The 19,661-nt window shown below is 32.4% G+C and overlaps 1 protein-coding gene across 3 annotated transcripts in view; it reads right to left on the bottom strand.

Moving 5' to 3' along the window:
* The window catches only part of LOC114325674 (fatty acid synthase), a 239,338-nt gene that overhangs the window by 90,346 nt on the left and 129,331 nt on the right, over nt 1-19,661 (bottom strand). For all 3 annotated transcript variants that reach the window (XM_050646364.1, XM_050646363.1, XM_050646365.1), the window contains 2 exons: nt 11,872-12,617; nt 4,762-4,918 (listed from right to left, as the gene is read on the bottom strand). In XM_050646364.1, coding sequence (XP_050502321.1) covers nt 4,762-4,918; nt 11,872-12,617 — 903 coding nt within the window. The remainder of the gene's footprint in view (nt 1-4,761; nt 4,919-11,871; nt 12,618-19,661) is intronic.

The following is a 19,661-nucleotide window of genomic DNA, read 5'->3' as shown; positions in this document are numbered from 1 at the left end:
CATTTATAACCTTTATTCTAACACGACATTTTAGTTAATTCTGATAGTTGTCACATTTTATTTGCAATTTGGCATAAAAACAAATCAAAATTTTGTTTATTGCATTTATAAAATGGTATTTTCTTTGATTTGTATAGTCTTATGAATTGTACAGATTATATTCGTAGATATATTATATAATTCGTAAATAATTTGTTTTCGATTATAGCGCCATCTATCGACAATTAGAATAAAATGTTATAAATGTTACCATTTTAAATACCTAGGATGTTGGATAAACGAGACACTAAATCCGGATGAAGAAATTAAAACTCGTATAGAAATTGCAAGAGGAGCATTTATGAAACTTAGATCTATTCTGAGCAACTCTCAGCTGAACTTACAACTAAGAATCAAGTTCCTAAAATGTTACATGTATCCTGTATTACTATATGGATGTGAAACCTGGATCATGAAGGTTAACATGATGAACAAATTAGAAGCCTTTGAGATGTGGTCGTATCGTAGAATGCTCAGAATATCTTGGGTTCAACGCATTTCAAACAGAGAAGTCTTAAACAGAGTAGGTCAAGGCGAAGGTGATTTAATGAAGATGATAAAAAAGAGAAAACTTGAATATCTGGGGCATATAATGAGAGGTAGCAGATACAGGATGCTGCAGTTAATACTCAATGGAAAGATCGACGGAAAAAGAGGAATTGGTCGAAAGAAATATTCATGGCTCCGAAACCTTCGTCAATGGACTGGCTTATCAGCAGATCAATTATTACATGCCGCACAAGATCGAGAACGATATCGGCAAATTGTTATGGAAGCTACCCACGCCTAAAAAATTTGGGCACGGTACTTAAAGAAGAAGAAGTTATAAATGTCTGTAATCACCGACGTGCCTTTTTTTCTGTCACATGCAATTTAATGCGTTAGAAAGAAATCGAAAAACTGTGACGCACTGAAAGATGCTCATGAGAAAAAAAAAATATAAGCGTTATTAGCTCATTGGAGAGATTGTAAGGTCTATTGATAAAATATTGAATCAAAAACCAATATGAGGAAATAATACAAGATCAGACTGGATTCCGGGCTGGCAGATCTTATCTATATTATAGGGTGTCCCAAAAGTAGTGGAACGGTCGAATATTTCGCGAAATAAACATCGGATCGAAAAACTGAAAAATACGTGTTCAATCATTTTCAAAAATCTATCCAATGACATCAAAAAACAACTCCCACTACACCCCCTGGAGGTGGGGTGGGGGGTAACTTTAAAATCTCAAATAGAAACCCCTAGTTTTTCTTGCAGATTTGGATTCGTTACGTAAAAGTAAGCAACTTTTATTCAAGACATTTTTCGAACTCTGGATAGATGGCGCTATAATTGGGAAAAACGATTTATCCTGATACCATAGGTAAATTATAGAAACGGTCTAATATCTCGAGAAATACACTTCCAAATGAGAAACCAAAAAACAGGTTTTCAATATTTTTCGAAAACCGATATCGATAAACACCAAAAATGACCCTCCAGCCCACCCCCTGGAGACGGGGTGGGGGGTAAATTTAAAATCTTAAATAGCAACCCCCACTTTTTATTGCAGATTAGAATTCGTTATGAAAAATTAAGCTAAATTTATTCGAAACATTTTTTAAAATTGCTGATAGATGGCGCTGATAAATCGTATTTTTCCAATTAAAGCGCCATCTATCAACAATTCTAAAAATGTTTCGAATAAATGTTGCTTCATTTTTCATGACGAATCCGAATCTGTAATAAAAAGTGGGGGTTGCTATTTAAGATTTTAAAGTTACCCCCCACCCCACCTCCAGGGGGTGGGTTGGAGGGTCATGTTTAGTGTTATTCGATAGGTTTTCGAAAAGTATTAAAAACCTTTTTTTTTGGTTTCTCATTTGGAAGTGTATTTCTCGAGATATTAGACCGTTTCTATAATTTACCTATGGTATCAGGATAAATTGTTTTTCTCAATTATAGCGCCATCTATCCACAGTTCGAAAAAATGTCTTGAATAAAAGTTGCTTACTTTTACGTAACGAATCCAAATCTGCAAGAAAAACTAGGGGTTTCCATTTGAGATTTTAAAGTTACCCTCCACCCCACCTCTAGGGGGTGTAGTGGGGGTTGGTGTTTGGTGTCATTGGATAGATTTTTGAAAATGATTGAACACTTATTTTTTAGTTTTTTGATCCGATGTTTAGTTCGCGAAATATTCGACCGTTCCACTACTTTTGGGACACCCTTTATATTTGTACTTCAACAAATTTTAGATAAAAGAATAGCCAGAAATTTACCGACTCATTTAGTGTTCATTGACTTTGAGAAGGCCTATGCTACAGTATCCTTAACAAGAATATTTGAAATATTGACGAAGACAGGCCTAAGTAATGCATCTACAGCGAACAAATGAGTAATTAGACTTCCTTGCACACCGAGAGAACATTTTCTTTTCTCCTAAAACACTGATTTCTTAGAGCTATCTTTCTTAAAAGTTACCATATCATATTAACTTAAACATACCGCTTCACATATAAAGAAACTAGTTTTTTAAACACAACTCAATAATTTTTTACAGATAATTTCTTCAATACTAAGAAATGCATTAATGGTTACATTTTAATTTTCTTATCCTAAAGTTTTTGTTTCTTAAATTGAAAACTACACATATTTTGCAGTACATATAAGAAATATATGTTAAGTTAATCCATATTTATATTTGTGAACAAGAAATTTTCTTGCAATCAAATAAATATTTTAGACCACAAGAAATAATTCTTCAGAAGTGCCCTCTGTAGTAACTGTGGTTATTAAATAAAAACTTTATCATTAATGCCGAAATGCTACTTTCAAAGAGATTTTCTTCCACAAAAGAATTGCGCAGTAACCATTATTCACTATATTTGTGATTTAATCTCAGTGTTTGTCAAGATAAGATGGCGTGCATGGCATTAGTTCATTTTCATAGATGGATTTTGGATTTGTTATTTGTTGGTTTTCTTTAAAATCTAAGGGATAGTTTGAAGGTACGTACATAGGTATATAAAAGTAAATTGATTACCTAATTTAAGATGTAATAATAATATTGTTGCATATCCGAATATGTAGTTCTTAAAGAAACATAATAGTATCTTTATATGCATTTTAGATATCTAAAATGATGGACAACTCTGAAAGAAACGATCTTATTCTAACTGGGAAATAAGCCACAATTTAACTTAAAAAATGGCTTTCATTGACGTTTCGGCTTCCACCTCGGAGAGAATAATAGAATATATATAATATAAAGCTTCAGAACAATATTGAAAGGAGCTATTAACCAACTAGGGGCTTCCATAAATGGTAGAACTGTATACAGGTAAGTTCCTTTATAAAAATGTGTATAGGTACTAATGTATAAACTATAATATGTTTCTTGGATGTATCGTCTTCTATATACCATCCTACAATTCAAGGTTATATCAAACATGGCGTGTGCTATATTTGTCATAAAGAAATATTAGTTAGTCTAAAAGAAAAATCTTAACGGTTAAGAACTTTTATTGCCGAAACCCTTGAATTAGTTAATATGTATTAAATGACTTAAGATGTAACCTAATAATACTTTCCCGTAATAAAATTTCCTAATGATTAGGTTTGCTGTATCTTTTGGATTATATAAATAAATAAAATTACAATAGGTATATATGTCTGCTTCAATGTTTTACATTGGTTGTATTTTTCTTCTTGTTTTAGCTGAACAATGTCTATTGTGTGACTTAATATTATACAGATAAATAATTAATATTTCATATACAAAAAGAAAAAAATTAACAAAGATGGAAGGATAAATAAAGCCATGTTCGAACTAAATATGATTGATTATTATTTGTTGAAATGCCAAGAAATGTTTTTGGATTGTAGACTGTTTTACTGATACCTACCGTTCTTATTCCAAAAAATTACTTGTGTCTATGTGGGCCCGTGTATTTGTTCTATTTTTGTATTTCCTTTTGTCAAAGTAAGTACGTACTTATATCCTTATAAATTTTTTTTTAAAAATAAGTTTACTCTTTCTACGTAACGGTTTTGTTTTAGGTAATTGCTGATATACAAAGCGCTATTAACAAAAATAAGGAAAAATGAAGGAAGTTGGATTTGCCTCTCCATCCTTTTATTATTGTATAGAAGCCAGTGGTTTAAGAGTGGAGAAATTATTTGTATGTATTAATATCTAACGTTTTATATCCTGTTTTTATTATCTAATAAAGAATAATTTTACCTTAACAGAATGGTTTATTTCGCTGTATGTAATATCACTTTATTTTTAAGAAATGTAACTTAATTCTAAATATACAATTATTTCTGCGAAATATATTTCTTAACATTAAATACATTAATTAATAAATGGTAAGATAACAATATTCCTTACTAAGAAATATTATTTCTCAGAAAGAAGAGTTTTGTAATGCCAAGAAAATATATTCTTATGACAAGTATAATTTCTTTCTGACAAATAGGTTTGCAGTTTGCAAGAAAGTGATAGTTCAATTATGTTTAAGATATATTTATTTCTTTGGGTTAATTAAAATTTATTTGAAATATTTTAGAAAGTTACATCTTACATACAAAGATATATTTCTTAGGCAATATGCCAAGTCGATCTTTCTTATATGTTAATAAAGTTTCTTTATGTCAAGAATTTTTTCTCTCGGTGCACTCATGCTGCACTCTGTATAAAAATAAATTTTACCTCTATAAACACATATACTCACGTTTATCAATCCATACAGAACAGTAGTATAGACACATGGAAGAGATGCTGCTTCTCTTAAAGAAATATTTTCAGGCACATTAAATAGTAAATAATCATCACCCAACATCAGGGTAGACATTGCGCCGTGCGTTACCAATCCCATAACTCTTTTACCTCTGGAACAAAATATATATTGTGAGAAAAAATGTCGAGAAATTATAGTTATATACAGTCCGTACAATATAGATACCGTTACACGTCATCCGCGTCATAATACGTGACGTCACATGATACCAACACGAAATATTTAAGTCGTAGGTGTGTTCCTTTTTAGAATCGTTTAGCTGAGTACACTGGGATTGCAGTCACTATATATATTTTATTATATACGAGTAGAAATAATGTTGGAATATTTCTATCAATGTAAATTTAAAGAAGCATAATCCTAACCTGTTTCATTTAATTTGTATAAGTATAAGTGGAATAGAAAGCATTTTTACAAAGCACACTTTGTTCTTGTTCGGATTACACTCTAACTGCGATCGAACAAAAGTGACATTTTGGCATAAATTGGTAATATTTATTTGATAGTTGCGGTGTTTACACTTCAGATTTGGTTTAATTTTTTACTATAAGTATTTGTTTTATTATATTTATTGTTTTTATTATATACTTTAACGAAAGGTTATAAAGTTATAACTTAATTCCAGTTTTATATTTCTAATGTTTTTATGTATTTGCATTGAATACAGAGGTGTAACCAGGATGATCCTAAGGGGGGATACAACCATGATACTACGACAACCAGAGATAAAGCCACGCCCATAAATAAGCCTGTCTCTCTCTCTCTCTTCTACGCCTACGTCACTGACCGACAAACGCCAGGCCAAATGTTCGATTTTTAACTTGGGTTTGATATTTTTATGCAGTTTGCGAAAGTTTTCGGAAAGCATAGAGCTATATTTTCGGGATAAAATTCTTAAATATAATTAGAAATAGTCATGACTGCCCTTTCAGCATGGTATTATAGTTAGTATTAAATCTTTGCGACTACTCTTTCTAGATTTAAAAAAGATTTCAACATCAATTATATAACAACATATAGGTAATTTAAATTAAGATTGCTTAGAAGGACTATTCTCAGTAATACGTGCGTTTGGAGGTTTACATGATCATCCGTCTCCTTTGCAATTTAAATACCGTCTTCGTAATTTTATTATGGGTCGGAACGATGAAGTTATTTCACTCTCAGCTAATGTAAGTAACCTTCCAGAAACAACAAACATGTCTCTTCAAAACATGAAATCAGGAAGCTCTTTGAATCTTGATTGTTACAACAATGACGTAGTAGATTCAGTGATGATAACCGAACCATTCTTTAGTCAATTAAATCTTCCAGTAACTTCAGAAAATGAAAACCATCAAACAGATTTTGAAATGGAAGAGTTGTAACATGATGGACTAGAAAATTTAGCTGGTTTCATAGCTTTAAAGCTACGACATGAAGAGAGTTTGGGCAGTTCTACAAATAGTAACACTTCTTCCTCGTGGGCAAATCATCTCTCAGAAGGGGGTTTGGTGAAGCCTTCAGAATATTACTTACGAACTGTCGTGAACTAGAAAATATTTTTTGCCAATTCAATGGGGACATAACATTAAAGTTAGCATCAAAAATTATCAAAAATCTTTATTGGAACGATCAGTTCATGTTAAAATATCTGGTGATGTGAAAAAACAATTTTTTAGATGTCGGATGTATTTTCGAATGAGAATTTTGAACCAAAAGTTGAAAGAAAAGTCTAAAATACAAAAAAATAATTGCAAAAATCGTTAAGTAAAATGAATCAGATGTAATATTGTTTTTTTTGTTTTTATTTTGTTTTTTTGTTGTTTTTTTTTGTTTTGTTTTTTTTTGGGGCCGAGGGATGTGCTCTTTTTCTAGTCGGCGTAAAGCTGAGCGGGAAAAGAACTAATCTCTGGAGATGAGTTTTGCTTGGAGAGTCTTAGGACTTTGCACATCCTTAAACCATCCCAAGACCGCTGGGTACTCCCAACATTGATTGGGGGTGTGTAATCTTTGATTGCACCCTTCTCGTGGTGGCCCTGTTGAAACTAAACTTAGCGGATCTAGACTACATAGATAGTTGATAAAAATCCCTGCGGTAATACGCAGATAGATAAGGTTATACCTGGAGAATCGGATAATAATATCAACTCTAGTTAAAGCAACCATCAAAGCAAGAGTAGCTGGAGGCTGTCCACGAGGAGGAGTTCTGTCACCTCTACTTTGAGAAACCTTGGTAGATGATCTCAAAAATCTCTCCACAGAAGACTTTCTTGTCTAGGATACACTGACGATATATCAATCGTTATCAGGGACAGGTTTGCCAAGCTGGTGTCTGGGAGAATGTAAGTAGCCCCAAATATAGTTGACGACCGGTGTAAATAAGAGAGACTGATAGTCAATGCTCAGAAAACAAATCGCCAACTGCACCCAAAGGACAGCACTAGAAGGCTTCAAACTACCGGTGCTGGGAGGAACAGAGCTTTCATTTGCCAAAAAAACAAAATACCTTGGGGTTTATACTGATCATAGGCTGAAATGGAATACTCATATCCTGAAAACCACACAGAAAGCTACTATGTCCTTGGGCAAATGTAGAAGAATGTGCGGTGAGAATTGGGGCTTATTAGACTTTTTAAAAAGGGCCAGACTAAAGAATGTAATCTAGAATTAGAGGACCACAATAGATCTGAAAAGGTAGCAGTGAAATAGGCTAAACGGCCACCCCTTTAAAAGCACCTAAATCTATCTACTTAATTTTGTTTTTGTAATTTTAAGACTGTTTTGAAACTTTAGTTTTTTTATTATTTGTTAATAAACCATCTTTTATTTGACGCGGTTTATTTAAAGTTTTCTGCATGTCAAGAAACCTCTTAAATTTTTGCAGTGAAAAACTATTACGTTTTTTAGTACAGTACCTACATATATTGTATTATTTTACTGGTATGATTATAATAATTCATCAAAGTATAAATTAAACAGTGTAACAGAACAGACGAACGGCAATTTCAGTTATTTAATAACACGAGAATGTATAAAACCGTATAAAACTCTATGCTTTCCCATGACTTCGTACAAGTTTGTCGGGCGCTGACGTCATGCGCGCACCGGTTGAAAGTTATTCTCGAAGTGGCTTTATCTCTGGTTGTCGTAGTATCATGGTTACAACTACTTGATCGTCTCTGGGAGGTATGGAGTAGTAATGGTGTTAAGCGTATAGAGCTCAAAATACATCCAAATGGGGGGTTATAACCCCGAAAACCCCCCTGGTTACGCCTACGATTGAATATTTATTTCGTTTTATTCACTTTGCAATAATTATATGTGATATATTTGATTTAAAATGAATTTAAAAAATTTTTGTAATTGGGCAACAATGTCACTTAGATCTCTGACGTAGATAATGACGTGCAACGGTATCTATATTGTACGGACTGTAGTAGAACATAATGCAACTTATTACTTAACGTTAATTCTTGAAATGGAGGTTGTATTCGTATATGAACCCTGTGCTTTTTTATTCAATTGCTATTATCAGTTTAAGATTTTTGAGCCTGTGTTTCTAAATTAACAACTGATATTCATAAATAATTATTTAGTTGTAAAACGAAACAAGAGTTGTCTTATATTTCAAGTCGTTCAGAGAGCATCATAAGCACCATAACCGGTTTCAAGCCTTATTAGGTTATCATCATTTTCTTCTGGTTCCTATCCGTTTCGGATGTTGAAAATCGTATTGGCAATCACAACCTTGCTCGCTGCAGCTCGAAACAGCTCCGTTGAAGTTGTCTTAAACCATGTTATCAAATTCCGCATCCATAATATTCTCCTTCTACCGGGTCCACGCTTACCTTTGACTTTACCTTGCAATAAGGACTGCAGCAGAAAGTAACGGAGCTGATTTCTTATAACGTGTCCCAGATACTGCAGTTTTATGCGTTTGATGGTGAACACAATCTACGATTCCTTCTTCATTCTTTCTAGAACTTCCTTGTTCCTGATCCTTGCTGTCCAGGATATTTTCAGCATTCTTCTAAAAAGTCGGTTCCTTCTACATCTCAAACGCTTCCAGTTTTTTAATAGTGGTGTGTGTAAGCGTCCATGCCTCCGCTCCATACAATAATATATAGAAAACATAACATTTTAAATGTCTCATTTTTGTCTCTAGGGATATGTTGTGGCTTATCATCAGAGAGTGCATATATGATCATCTCTGAACAAACTAAAATTCGGGCTGCTATTAGTATCGATTCACATCGAAAAACATGATGGCATGGATGTCGTGGCGACATCTGCTAAAACCAAGCGAATGTTTTTCGTTTCAATTTACACTGTTGATCCATTTTTAGATTAAATAAAGAAATAGAAGATTCAAAATCACTATTAATAAAAATTGAGATTTTACACGAAACTTGGCAACGTCGCGAATCGGCCCTATATTAAAACTATCGACATAAACAGCTAAGCGGTTGTCGATCAACTGAGCTCTCTCTGCCATAATTTGAAATTTGCTAGCGCGCGCAATATTTTCACGTCTACAGCGCAGCGTGTCTACTTAAGTTGGAAATACATATATGGGAAACTTTTCAACGAAAACTTTTCGTTTATAAATTCGCAAAAGTGTGTGTGTTATTGCGTTGCCGATCCTGCTCCTGCAATACTCAGATCAGATTTATCGATGTATTCTTATTTAGTTTTTTCTTCTTAATGCAAATCTGAAAACTGCATTTCGATATCTCTAACCGTCTTCGAGATAATCGACCTCAAACTCTAAAATGTGACGTCACAATACATTTATCTTCTGCCGACACACTACACCTCAGCTGAAATCGTTGCTATTAAGTAGGCTAGTTTTTTAATCTCGATTTGGTTATTTACATTATTTGAGTTTGACACTTCGTGAATGTCAAACTAAATTTTAAATTAAGTATTAATAAAATATCAATGACATTTGATAGCGAATTTAGTTAGGTATTATATAAAATAAATAAGATGTACAAAAATACAGTTTGAGTATATTTCAAAAGCAATAATTTATTAACCGCTTTAAAAAAGTTTATACGAGTATACGCCCTCCCCTTTAATGATAAATGGACTGTTCCATTCGTTATGAAATGAAAATTGTTATTATAGTCGGTTCGTTAAACTCGACACAATTGGCTAGTGATTTTAGTAGGTAATTTTTTTGTTTTTTGCGAAGTTTGCCAAAATTACTAATTATTTAGTACTTATTAACTATTTAGTAATTATTTTTTTGCCAAATTGGCTAAATTATTGACTAAAATCACTAGCCAGTTGTGTCTGAGATTCTCGAACCGATTACATGAAATAATATTGTTTGGAATAAAAAAATATGGTCTGATATGTGCAATTACATCCTTCTAATGGAAAAAAATATTTGAAGATTTTTCTCAAATTATGGATACCAACAGCATTTTCATTTATATCTCTTTTATTTTTAATTTGACGAAGAAAAGTTATACTTTATAAAAAGGTCTTCATGGTCTAAGATTTATGATGCAACCATCATATATAAAATTTTATTAATTTTATCCGAGGTATATAAAAAAATATGAATTTCGATCAAGAGTAAAGTGCCTTTATAGTTCATAACATTTAAATTAGAATGATATAATTGCACATTAAAACATAATTATTAATTCTAAATAAGTTTTCAGAATAGCAATTTTCCATATTAGGAATTAAAATACGTAAATAAACAAAGTTTTCGTTATGATAATGCTCGCATTTTCAGCTTGTTTATTACTAATTTTACGAAAAAAGTTATTCTTTATAAAAAGTTCTGCATGCTCTAAAACCTAATATTCAATCATCATATATCAAATTTTGTCAATATTATACGAGGTCTGTCAAAAAATATGAATTTCGTTCAAGGGTAAAGTACCTTTATTTCACTGAATATCAAAAATTCTTATTATGAAAAGTTGTTTGGAATTTAAAACCAAGATCAAATATCCAATTACATGCTTCCAATTGAAAAAAAAAAAAATTCCAAATTTTTCTCAAATTGGATACTTAACTTCGTTTTTATTTATTAACCATATTATAACTCCTTTATTATTAATTTTACGAAAAAAGTTATTCTTCATAAAAATTCTGCATGGTCTAAAACCTAATATGCAACCATCAGATATCACATTTTGTTAATTTTATACGAGGTATGTTACAAAATATGAATTTCACACAGGAGTAAAGTACATATAGTATTTTTACTACAAATGCGATATTACGTAGGTCAAAATTTTTGACGTAAGAGAACTGTCAAAACATTAGAATGTGACTTTTCATGATTGCCATGTTTATCTTACGTCAAAAATTTTGACCTACGTAATATCGCTTTGGTAGTAAAAATACTATACCTTTATTTTTCACAATATTGAAAATTGTTATTAAAAAAGTTGTTTAGAATTAAAAACTATGTTTCAATATGTAATTACATCCTTCTAATTGAAATATTGTGAAATATATAGGTACTATACTCATGAGCGAAATTCATATTTTTTGACATACCTCGTATAAAATTAACAAAATGTGATATCTGATGGTTGTGTCTTAAATTTTAGACCATGCAGAGCTTTTTATGAAGAATAACTTTTTTTCGTAAAATGAATAATAAAGGAGTTATCATATTAATTTTTAATAAATAAAAATGACGTTGGGTATTCGTAAAGAGAAAAATTTGTAAAATATTATTTTTTTCAATTAGAAGCATGTAATTACATATTTGATCTTGGTTTTTAATTCCAAACAACTTTTCATAATAATAATTTTCGATATTCAGAGAAATAAAGGTACTTTATTACCCTTGAACGAAATTCATATTTTTTGACATACCTCGTACAATATTGATAAAATTTGATATATGATGATTGAATCTTAGGTTTTAGAGCATGCAGAACTTTTTATGAAGAATACCTTTTTTTCGTAAAATTAATAATAAAAAAGTTTCCCATATTATATCTCCAACTTAAGTAGACACGCTGTATATCTATTTCGTTTGACTGTAATACAATTAATTTAATGTTATACATATTAGTGGCTTACGTGGCAGTGTATCCTGAAAACTCAAATCCTTGAACACATTCTTGTTCAATCCTATCTTGAGTTATTACATCGGCATTGATTTTTCCAGAAGCTGTCATCACGTCTCTAAAGTTAAGAGAAGCATAGTGAATGTACACCAATTGCTTCTCAGTTGGTACAACCATGTCGTATTTGTAAGTGCTCTCGATCCATCTTAGACTGGAAAGATCTCCTCGAACGGTGATGTTTCCGAAACAGTGTTCTGATTCAACAGTATCTAGGTTTTTTAAGAGTAGATGTCTGTAAGTACCCCACTTGTTATCTTTCCAGATATTTACTGCCATATTTTTATCTAACTGAGTTTTATAAAATTGATCATCCTTGCCAAAATGCTGATCGGTCTCAAACGCAAAGAGGCACCTTATATAACTACTATCACCTTCCTGCTTCAGGCAATTAAACAATCCCATAATGCCACTTAAAGGTTTATTTTGAGCATAAATTAAGACATTATCACTCTTTTTTGACTTAATGATATCCTTTAGTTCCTCAATCCACGATAAATCATCTGATCTATCTATCTCAACTGCAATGAGTTCCTTGGTTTTGAAATTTTTCTTAAGAAGAACCAGAGTCTCTAAAGGAGTATTGTGTACGGTAAATACAGTAAAATCTTCTACTTCACTTATGGAACTATCGAAGTTGATGTCTTCTCGAGATATAAGAAAACCATTATCCTTTAAACATTGGGTTGTAGTTTTTAAAACCTAAAATAAAATAAACATTGCAAATATTCGTATTAATATCACAATTAATTATAAAAAGTAAGTTACGGTCAGTAAGTCGGTCAGATAACCTAGAGGTCTGACGCACTGTTCGAGGTTCGAGCCCCGGCCGGTGAATAGAAAACTAAAAAAGCTAACGTCGTAGTCTAAAATTCTAAAGAATCTACTGCTTGGTCTGGAATAAGCTGGTGTCTGATCGGTCTATGGGGGAGCGGTACAGCAAGGGATAAGAGCTTGCGGCTCGGTGTTGCTCCTCCATAGATCCTTACCGAAAGGGCGTTGACGCCTAAAAATGGTGTATATATTTAAAAAGTAAGTTAATAATGTGTTTTTATGAAGTTAAATCTTTGGCCAATTGTATGGACTTAGTCGTTTTATTCTTTTGTTTTAATTTTGCGAAGTATATAACTCACGCAAGTAATTTTGCAGACATCAGCAAAGTTGTTTATGTTATAACGATAAACTTGACACAGTAATGAAAAAACATAGACAAACATATTTACATAATGATGTAATGATGAATAAGGGAATTTGGATAGATTCGGGTCAATTGAGTTAGTTGGTTTTGGGGGTTTGCTACCGTTTGTAACAGAATAATATAATCATCTGTCAACTGAATACACTTATATATGTTACTTGTTCACCGTAGTTAAGTGTATTCCTGCTATACGTCCTCACGTTATGGTAAAACCACCCCCAACAACCATCATACCTGGAATATTGCTTAAATTAAAAAATAGGATTTAGGTCTAAATGATGGAAAATTAATAATAAAATGTCAAATGATAAAATCAGGTGCTTTAACAGATATAACTATCGAACCCCATACGAATTTGCTCTATGACTTCACTGGTCGAGAGTCTACTTGTGTAGTCAGGTTATATAAAATTGAATTGAAAATTTCAAAATTACTTTAAATTAAAAAGGGACACAACAAAGAATTAACAACACATACAAGACAGGGCAAATATTTAGTTTAAAATATTTGTAAATGGTGAACTACATTCTATATTACTCAATTGGGGACGAAATTTAAGCTACAGCCAGGCGCGGATCTAGAAATACATAATAGGGGGGGGGGCAGACTTACCTCAAAAATATTATATTTTCCAGATTTAGCCATAGTTATAGTCATACTCATAGTCATACTTTATTGATCCTTTAAGACATTCAAAATAAATGTATAGGATACGTCACTACAGAATTCAGTATATAAAAAAACATTAATGTGTATAATACAATATTCACAGTGTAACAAAATTGACAAAACATAAAATATATAAAATAACATTTTTACAAGTAAAATATGAAGCTACTGCAGTTTGTCCTCCAGATATTCATTTATAGAATAATATGCTTTTCTTAAGAGTAAATCTTTAACATTTTTTTTTAAATTTAGTGGAAAGTGGTATTTCTTTCACAGTTTGTGGCAAATGGTTTTATAAGGTCAGTCCCATATATCTGAAGCTATTTTGAAATTTGGATGTTCTGTGTTTAGGAACTCGTAAAGATTCAGCACTTCTTGTATTGTAATAGTGATTGTCTGCATTTACTGGAAATGTATTTATTTCCTCTTGTACATAAAGTAAACATTTATAGGTATATAGGCAGTAGAAAGTTAAAATTTGATGTTTAATAAAAATTGGTTTACAAGATTGTTGATAATCCCAATTAAAAATTTTACGGATTATTTCATTCATAGGAGATTCTGACCAATAGAAAGCTACAGAAGTCTGAATTAAATCGATAATTTTTGATAATCTCCCGTAGTTAAGCATATTACGTCAGATGCCCTTCGTTGCTAGGAAAAAATACATTCAGTGACATTAATGACAAATGTTTTAAAAATTATAAAAGTGATGACTTTCAATCGTCAAATACATATTTATAACAACTGTGTGTTTAATTGCACTAATTTGTACTTACATAAATAAATTACAATAAAATTTTGGTTTTGAGCAGTTTTATTCATGAAATAATCGCAACAAATTGCACTCGAACTCTAAAATTAATATAGAATTTTTGCCCTCGTGACACTTTGACATAATTTCACTCGCCTTCGGCTCGTGAAATTAAAACTGCCAAAGTGACACTCGGGAATAATTCAATAATTTTAGAGCTCTTGTGCAATTACTACTGATAATTTTTTTTTGGGTAATGAACATTTTGGTACTATCTACTAAGTTCCCCCATAAAATTACATTATAGCACATGTCGCTGTAAGCAAGGCTATAATAAACGTTTATAATGCCGATATGGATAGTGTGTTTTTAATTCGAGATAAAGCATCATAAAAAGCTTTATTGAATTTCATGTTCACTGAATTCACTTGCTCAGACCATTTCAGATTACAATCAATGAACACACCCAAAAACTTTGTAGAGTGGGTGGAAGATAACATGTTGTTTCTATCATGGATGGTTAAGATATAGTCATTGGTAGATAAGTTGTATGAATGAAAATAAATAATTTCTGTCTTGTCAATGTTTAATATTAGTCTGTTGGTATTACACCAGCATATAAAGCAGTCAACAACAGTCTTCATTGTCATTTTTAATTCCTCGAGTGTACGTGCAGAGACTATTAACGAGGTATCGTCAGCAAACATTGATATTATAAGTGCCCTTATGCCATCTGGTAGATAGTTAATAAAAATTAGGAATAATAATGGTCCCAGCACGGATCCCTGCGGTACTCCTTTATTTGTCGTGTATGGCTCTGAGCTTGATTCTTTAATTTTAACAACACTCTTCCTGTCACTTAAGAAATTTATTACCCATTCTAGAAATATCCCTCTAAAACCAACGTTATATAATTTATTGCGAATAAATGTTATGTCCAAGTAGTCAAAATCTCGTGATAGATCAAAAAATAGTCTTGCCACGTGGTCTCTACTATCTAATTCATCATAAATACGCTCAAACAAGCTGCATGCAGCCGTGAGTGTCGACTTTTTTGGTCTAAATCCGTGTTGGTTTGGAGTTAATAAATTGTATTCTTCTATAAAATTTAACATTCTCTTGTATACAACCTTCTCTATTACTTTGGAAATTATGTTAAGGACAGATACTGGTCTATAATTTGAAATATCATGAGGGTCATTCTTTTTGAAGATTGGAATAACTTTTGCCATTTTAAATATGGATGGAAATTGGCTGGTTGTTATTGAGAGATTAACAAAATGGGTTAAAGGACTCGATATATGATCACTAATCAGTTTTATTATTTTTACAGATATGTTATCAATACCAGTACTAGGCTTATTTTTTAATTGATCGATTGTATTTTTTATTGCAATTGGAGTTACGGGTAAAAAGAAAAATGTTTGGTTACAAATTTTTGAGGTAGTACAAGAAGAAGGCAACGATGTGCCAAAATGAGTTGGAAGATTGTATTCTGTAATTGTAGCAAATATGAGGCAAACGAATTAGCAATATCACAAGACTTGGTAATAATTTTATTGTGAAGAAACTTCATCAAAAACTGTAGAAGAAATCCCTGGTTTAAACATCATCATATTTTGATGGGTTTTTTTTTATCTTTTTTCGATACTTTATTGGCTTCCAAATTTACACTAAGGGAAAATGCTTTATGGTCACTGAAGTGTCCCTCGAAAACATTTGACTTATAAAGATGTGGTTCGATATTTGTCAATATGTACTGTGTAGTCCAATTTTGTAGATGATGTTTTACCCACTTTATCTAAGAAAACTCTTGTAGGAACCTCAGACGTGACTCTCAGATTATAACTTACTAAAAACTCGTTAAAAGATTGCTTATTATTAGACATGACAAGATAATCCATGTTTAGATCCCCACAAATATAAATATCATGATGTGACCTACTGCATAGCTCCAATATATTATGTGATTTATACAGAAAACTCTGAACTTCTCCTGATGGCGAACGATAAACACTAATAACACAAATTTTCCTATTGGCTATAAACAGAGAAATCGCACAGCACTCACACACCATTTCTTCACTAAAGTTGGAGACATCTAATGTTTTGAATTTAATAATATCAGCTTTGGTGTAGATGATGGATCCTCCATGGATATGGAACTTTCGACAAAAATAAGAGGCGATGTTGTATCCATTCAGGGTCATAAATTGGATGTTTTCTTCATTGCACCAATACGACTCACACTTACTCTAAGGATAAATTACACTATATAATCCCAGATACCTACGGTATCAAAAGGATTGATAGACAATTCACGACTATTAATCTCACTGGTGGTTCTTTACCATAAAGATTAACGTTTCTACCATCAATTAGTAGGTACGCATGGACTATCTAGTAAAATACAAATTTCTATATCTTTATTGTATCGTAAATGTGAAACGTGACTTTTCATGAGATAAGGTTTATACCCAGTGTAATGTATTTGCATTTTAAAAATATCATTTTTGTTATTCTTTGAATTGAGAAAAATATTTCCGTTTTTTATGGTTCCACCGGAGTCGACTGGAGATCCGCCGGGTCGACTGGTCAATAGTCACTTGCGCGGGGCTACAAGTACTACAAGACCTATAGAATCGCAACCTTCTGTCCTGAAGCTTTAGCACGAGGAAAAAAATGGGTAGTGACAATGAATATGATACGGAGACCAATCAAAACAAAAGGCGGAGGGGCGAAGGGGGAGAAAAATTGGAGGAAGATAAAATGGATCGAGTATTAGAAATGTTAGCAAAACTAACCACTGACATTCAGGAAATGAAAGAGGAACAGAAGCAGTATAGACAGGAGATTAAGGAACTAAGGGAAGAAAATGATCATATAAAAAAGGAAAATAATGATATGAAGCAAAAAATGGACAAAATGGAGGAGAGGATGGATAGAATGGAAAAAGAAAAGAGAAGAAACAATGTAATCATACAAGGAATGGACATAAATACATACGATCAGAATATATTAAAGAAAATGATAGAGGATTTCTGCGCTAAAACACTGCAGGTGGAAATAAATATTAAGGGGGCAACGAAGTTAGGAAATAAAACCTGTCTGGTGGAACTGAAGAACGCAACTGATAAAGAAAAGATAATGGTAAATAAAAACAAACTACAAAAGGTTGGCCAGGAAAAGATATACATTAATGAGGATATGAATAAAATAGAAAGGGAAATACAAGGAAGAATAAGAAAACGAGCAAAGAAAGAGAAAGAAGAAGGAAAGAATGTAAAAAATTGGTTTCCAGAAACTGACAGTAAACGACGAAGTCTGGAAGTGGAACGCCAAGGTGAACCACTTTGAGGTGCAGCAAAGTTCAAAAAACTAAAAACGGTATGTAACAGTAAAACGACCGAAGCGACGATTAAGGCAAATGAGAAAGATATACGAAAAATAAACTTTGGAACTTGGAATGTGAGAGGGACGTATGGTGCAGGCAATCTGAAAGAACTAGTAAGAGAAGTCAAGAAATATAAATTGGACTTGCTTGCAGTACAAGAAACCAAACAATTAGGAACTGAAATAGTGGATGTAGAGAGCACAACCTTTTTTAAAAGTGATGGAAAAGACAGAACCAGAGGAACAGGTTTCATACTACAGGAAAACTTGAAATCAAGGGTAATAGCTTTTAAGCCGATATCTGACAGACTGTGTTCTTTAAGAATGAAAGGGGAAAGAAGAAATATAAGTATTATAAATGTGCATGCTCCCATAGAGGATGCGGATGAAGATGAGAAAGACATGTTCTATGAGCAACTAGAGGAGGAATACGAAAAAACACCGAAATACGATATGAAAATAATAATGGGCGATTTCAACTCAAAGATTGGAAAAGAAAATATATATGAGAACATAGTAGGGAAACATAGCAAACATGATACAACAAATAATAACGGGCACCGAGCAGTATGTTTTGCAATGGAGAGAAATATGGTAATCAGAAGTATACAACTCCGCCGGAAGGAAATTCACAAAGGGACATGGAAGTCGCCCGACGGAAAAACAATTAACCAAATAGATCATGTAGTAATAGAAAAAATGGACATGAATTTTATATCAAAAATAAAAAGCATGAGAGGGGCAGAATGCAATTCAGACCATTACCTAGTAAGAGTGACATGCATGAGAAACTGGGGTGCGACCGGGAAGGGAAAAAGGAAAAGAACGGAAGGTAAGAGAAAATACAATTCGACCCTATTGAAAAGTGAAGAAGTAAAAGATAAATATAAAGAGAAAATAGAAATAGAACTGGCAACATGCGCACAAGAAATGGAAATCGAAGAAAGATGGGAGAAAGTAAAAGCATCAGTAATGAAGGCAAATGAGGCAGTTCTAAACAGTACAGTGAGAAAAGGAAAAGTAAATGACTGGTATGATGAAAAATGTGAAAAATCAGCTGAAGCAGTTAGGAGAGCTAGACAAATAATGATATTAAAAGAAAATGAGAATAACAGAAATGTGTATAGGGACGCAAGAAGGGAAATGAAAAGACAATGTAGGAGAAAGAAGAGAATATCCAAAGAAGATAAGCTAAAGGAAATTGAAGAAAAATTTCAAACTAAAGAAATAAGGTCATTTTACCAAGAGGTTAAAGGAATGGACAAAGGATATCAGAGCCGAAGCATCTATATTAAGAATGAAGAAGGATTACTAATAAGTGAAACAGCGCAGGTGCTAGAAAGATGGAAAAATTATTTCGAAGAGCTATTAAATAATGTTGAAGAGGACGAGATGGACATAACACAGAACATGGAAGAAAACGATACGATAGTGGAGACGCCAACAAAACAAGAGGTAATAAATATAATCAGCCAACTTAAAAACAACAAAAGTCCAGGAGCGACAGAAATAACAGCTGAAATGTTAAAGACAGGAGGAGAACAACTGTACGACCAACTATATTGGCTGGTGAAAAAGATATGGGAAGAGGAAAAAATGCCAAATGAATGGATGCTGGCTAGAATCTGCCCCATACATAAAAAAGGAGATAAACAAACATGTGAAAATTATAGGGGAATAGCACTCCTAGAGACAGAGTATAAGATAATAGCACAATGCATACGTGGAAGAC

This window comes from Diabrotica virgifera, chromosome 3 (genome assembly GCF_917563875.1).
Source record: "Diabrotica virgifera virgifera chromosome 3, PGI_DIABVI_V3a".
Taxonomy (NCBI): domain Eukaryota; kingdom Metazoa; phylum Arthropoda; class Insecta; order Coleoptera; family Chrysomelidae; genus Diabrotica; species Diabrotica virgifera.
This window is presented reverse-complemented; position numbering and strand designations above follow the sequence as displayed.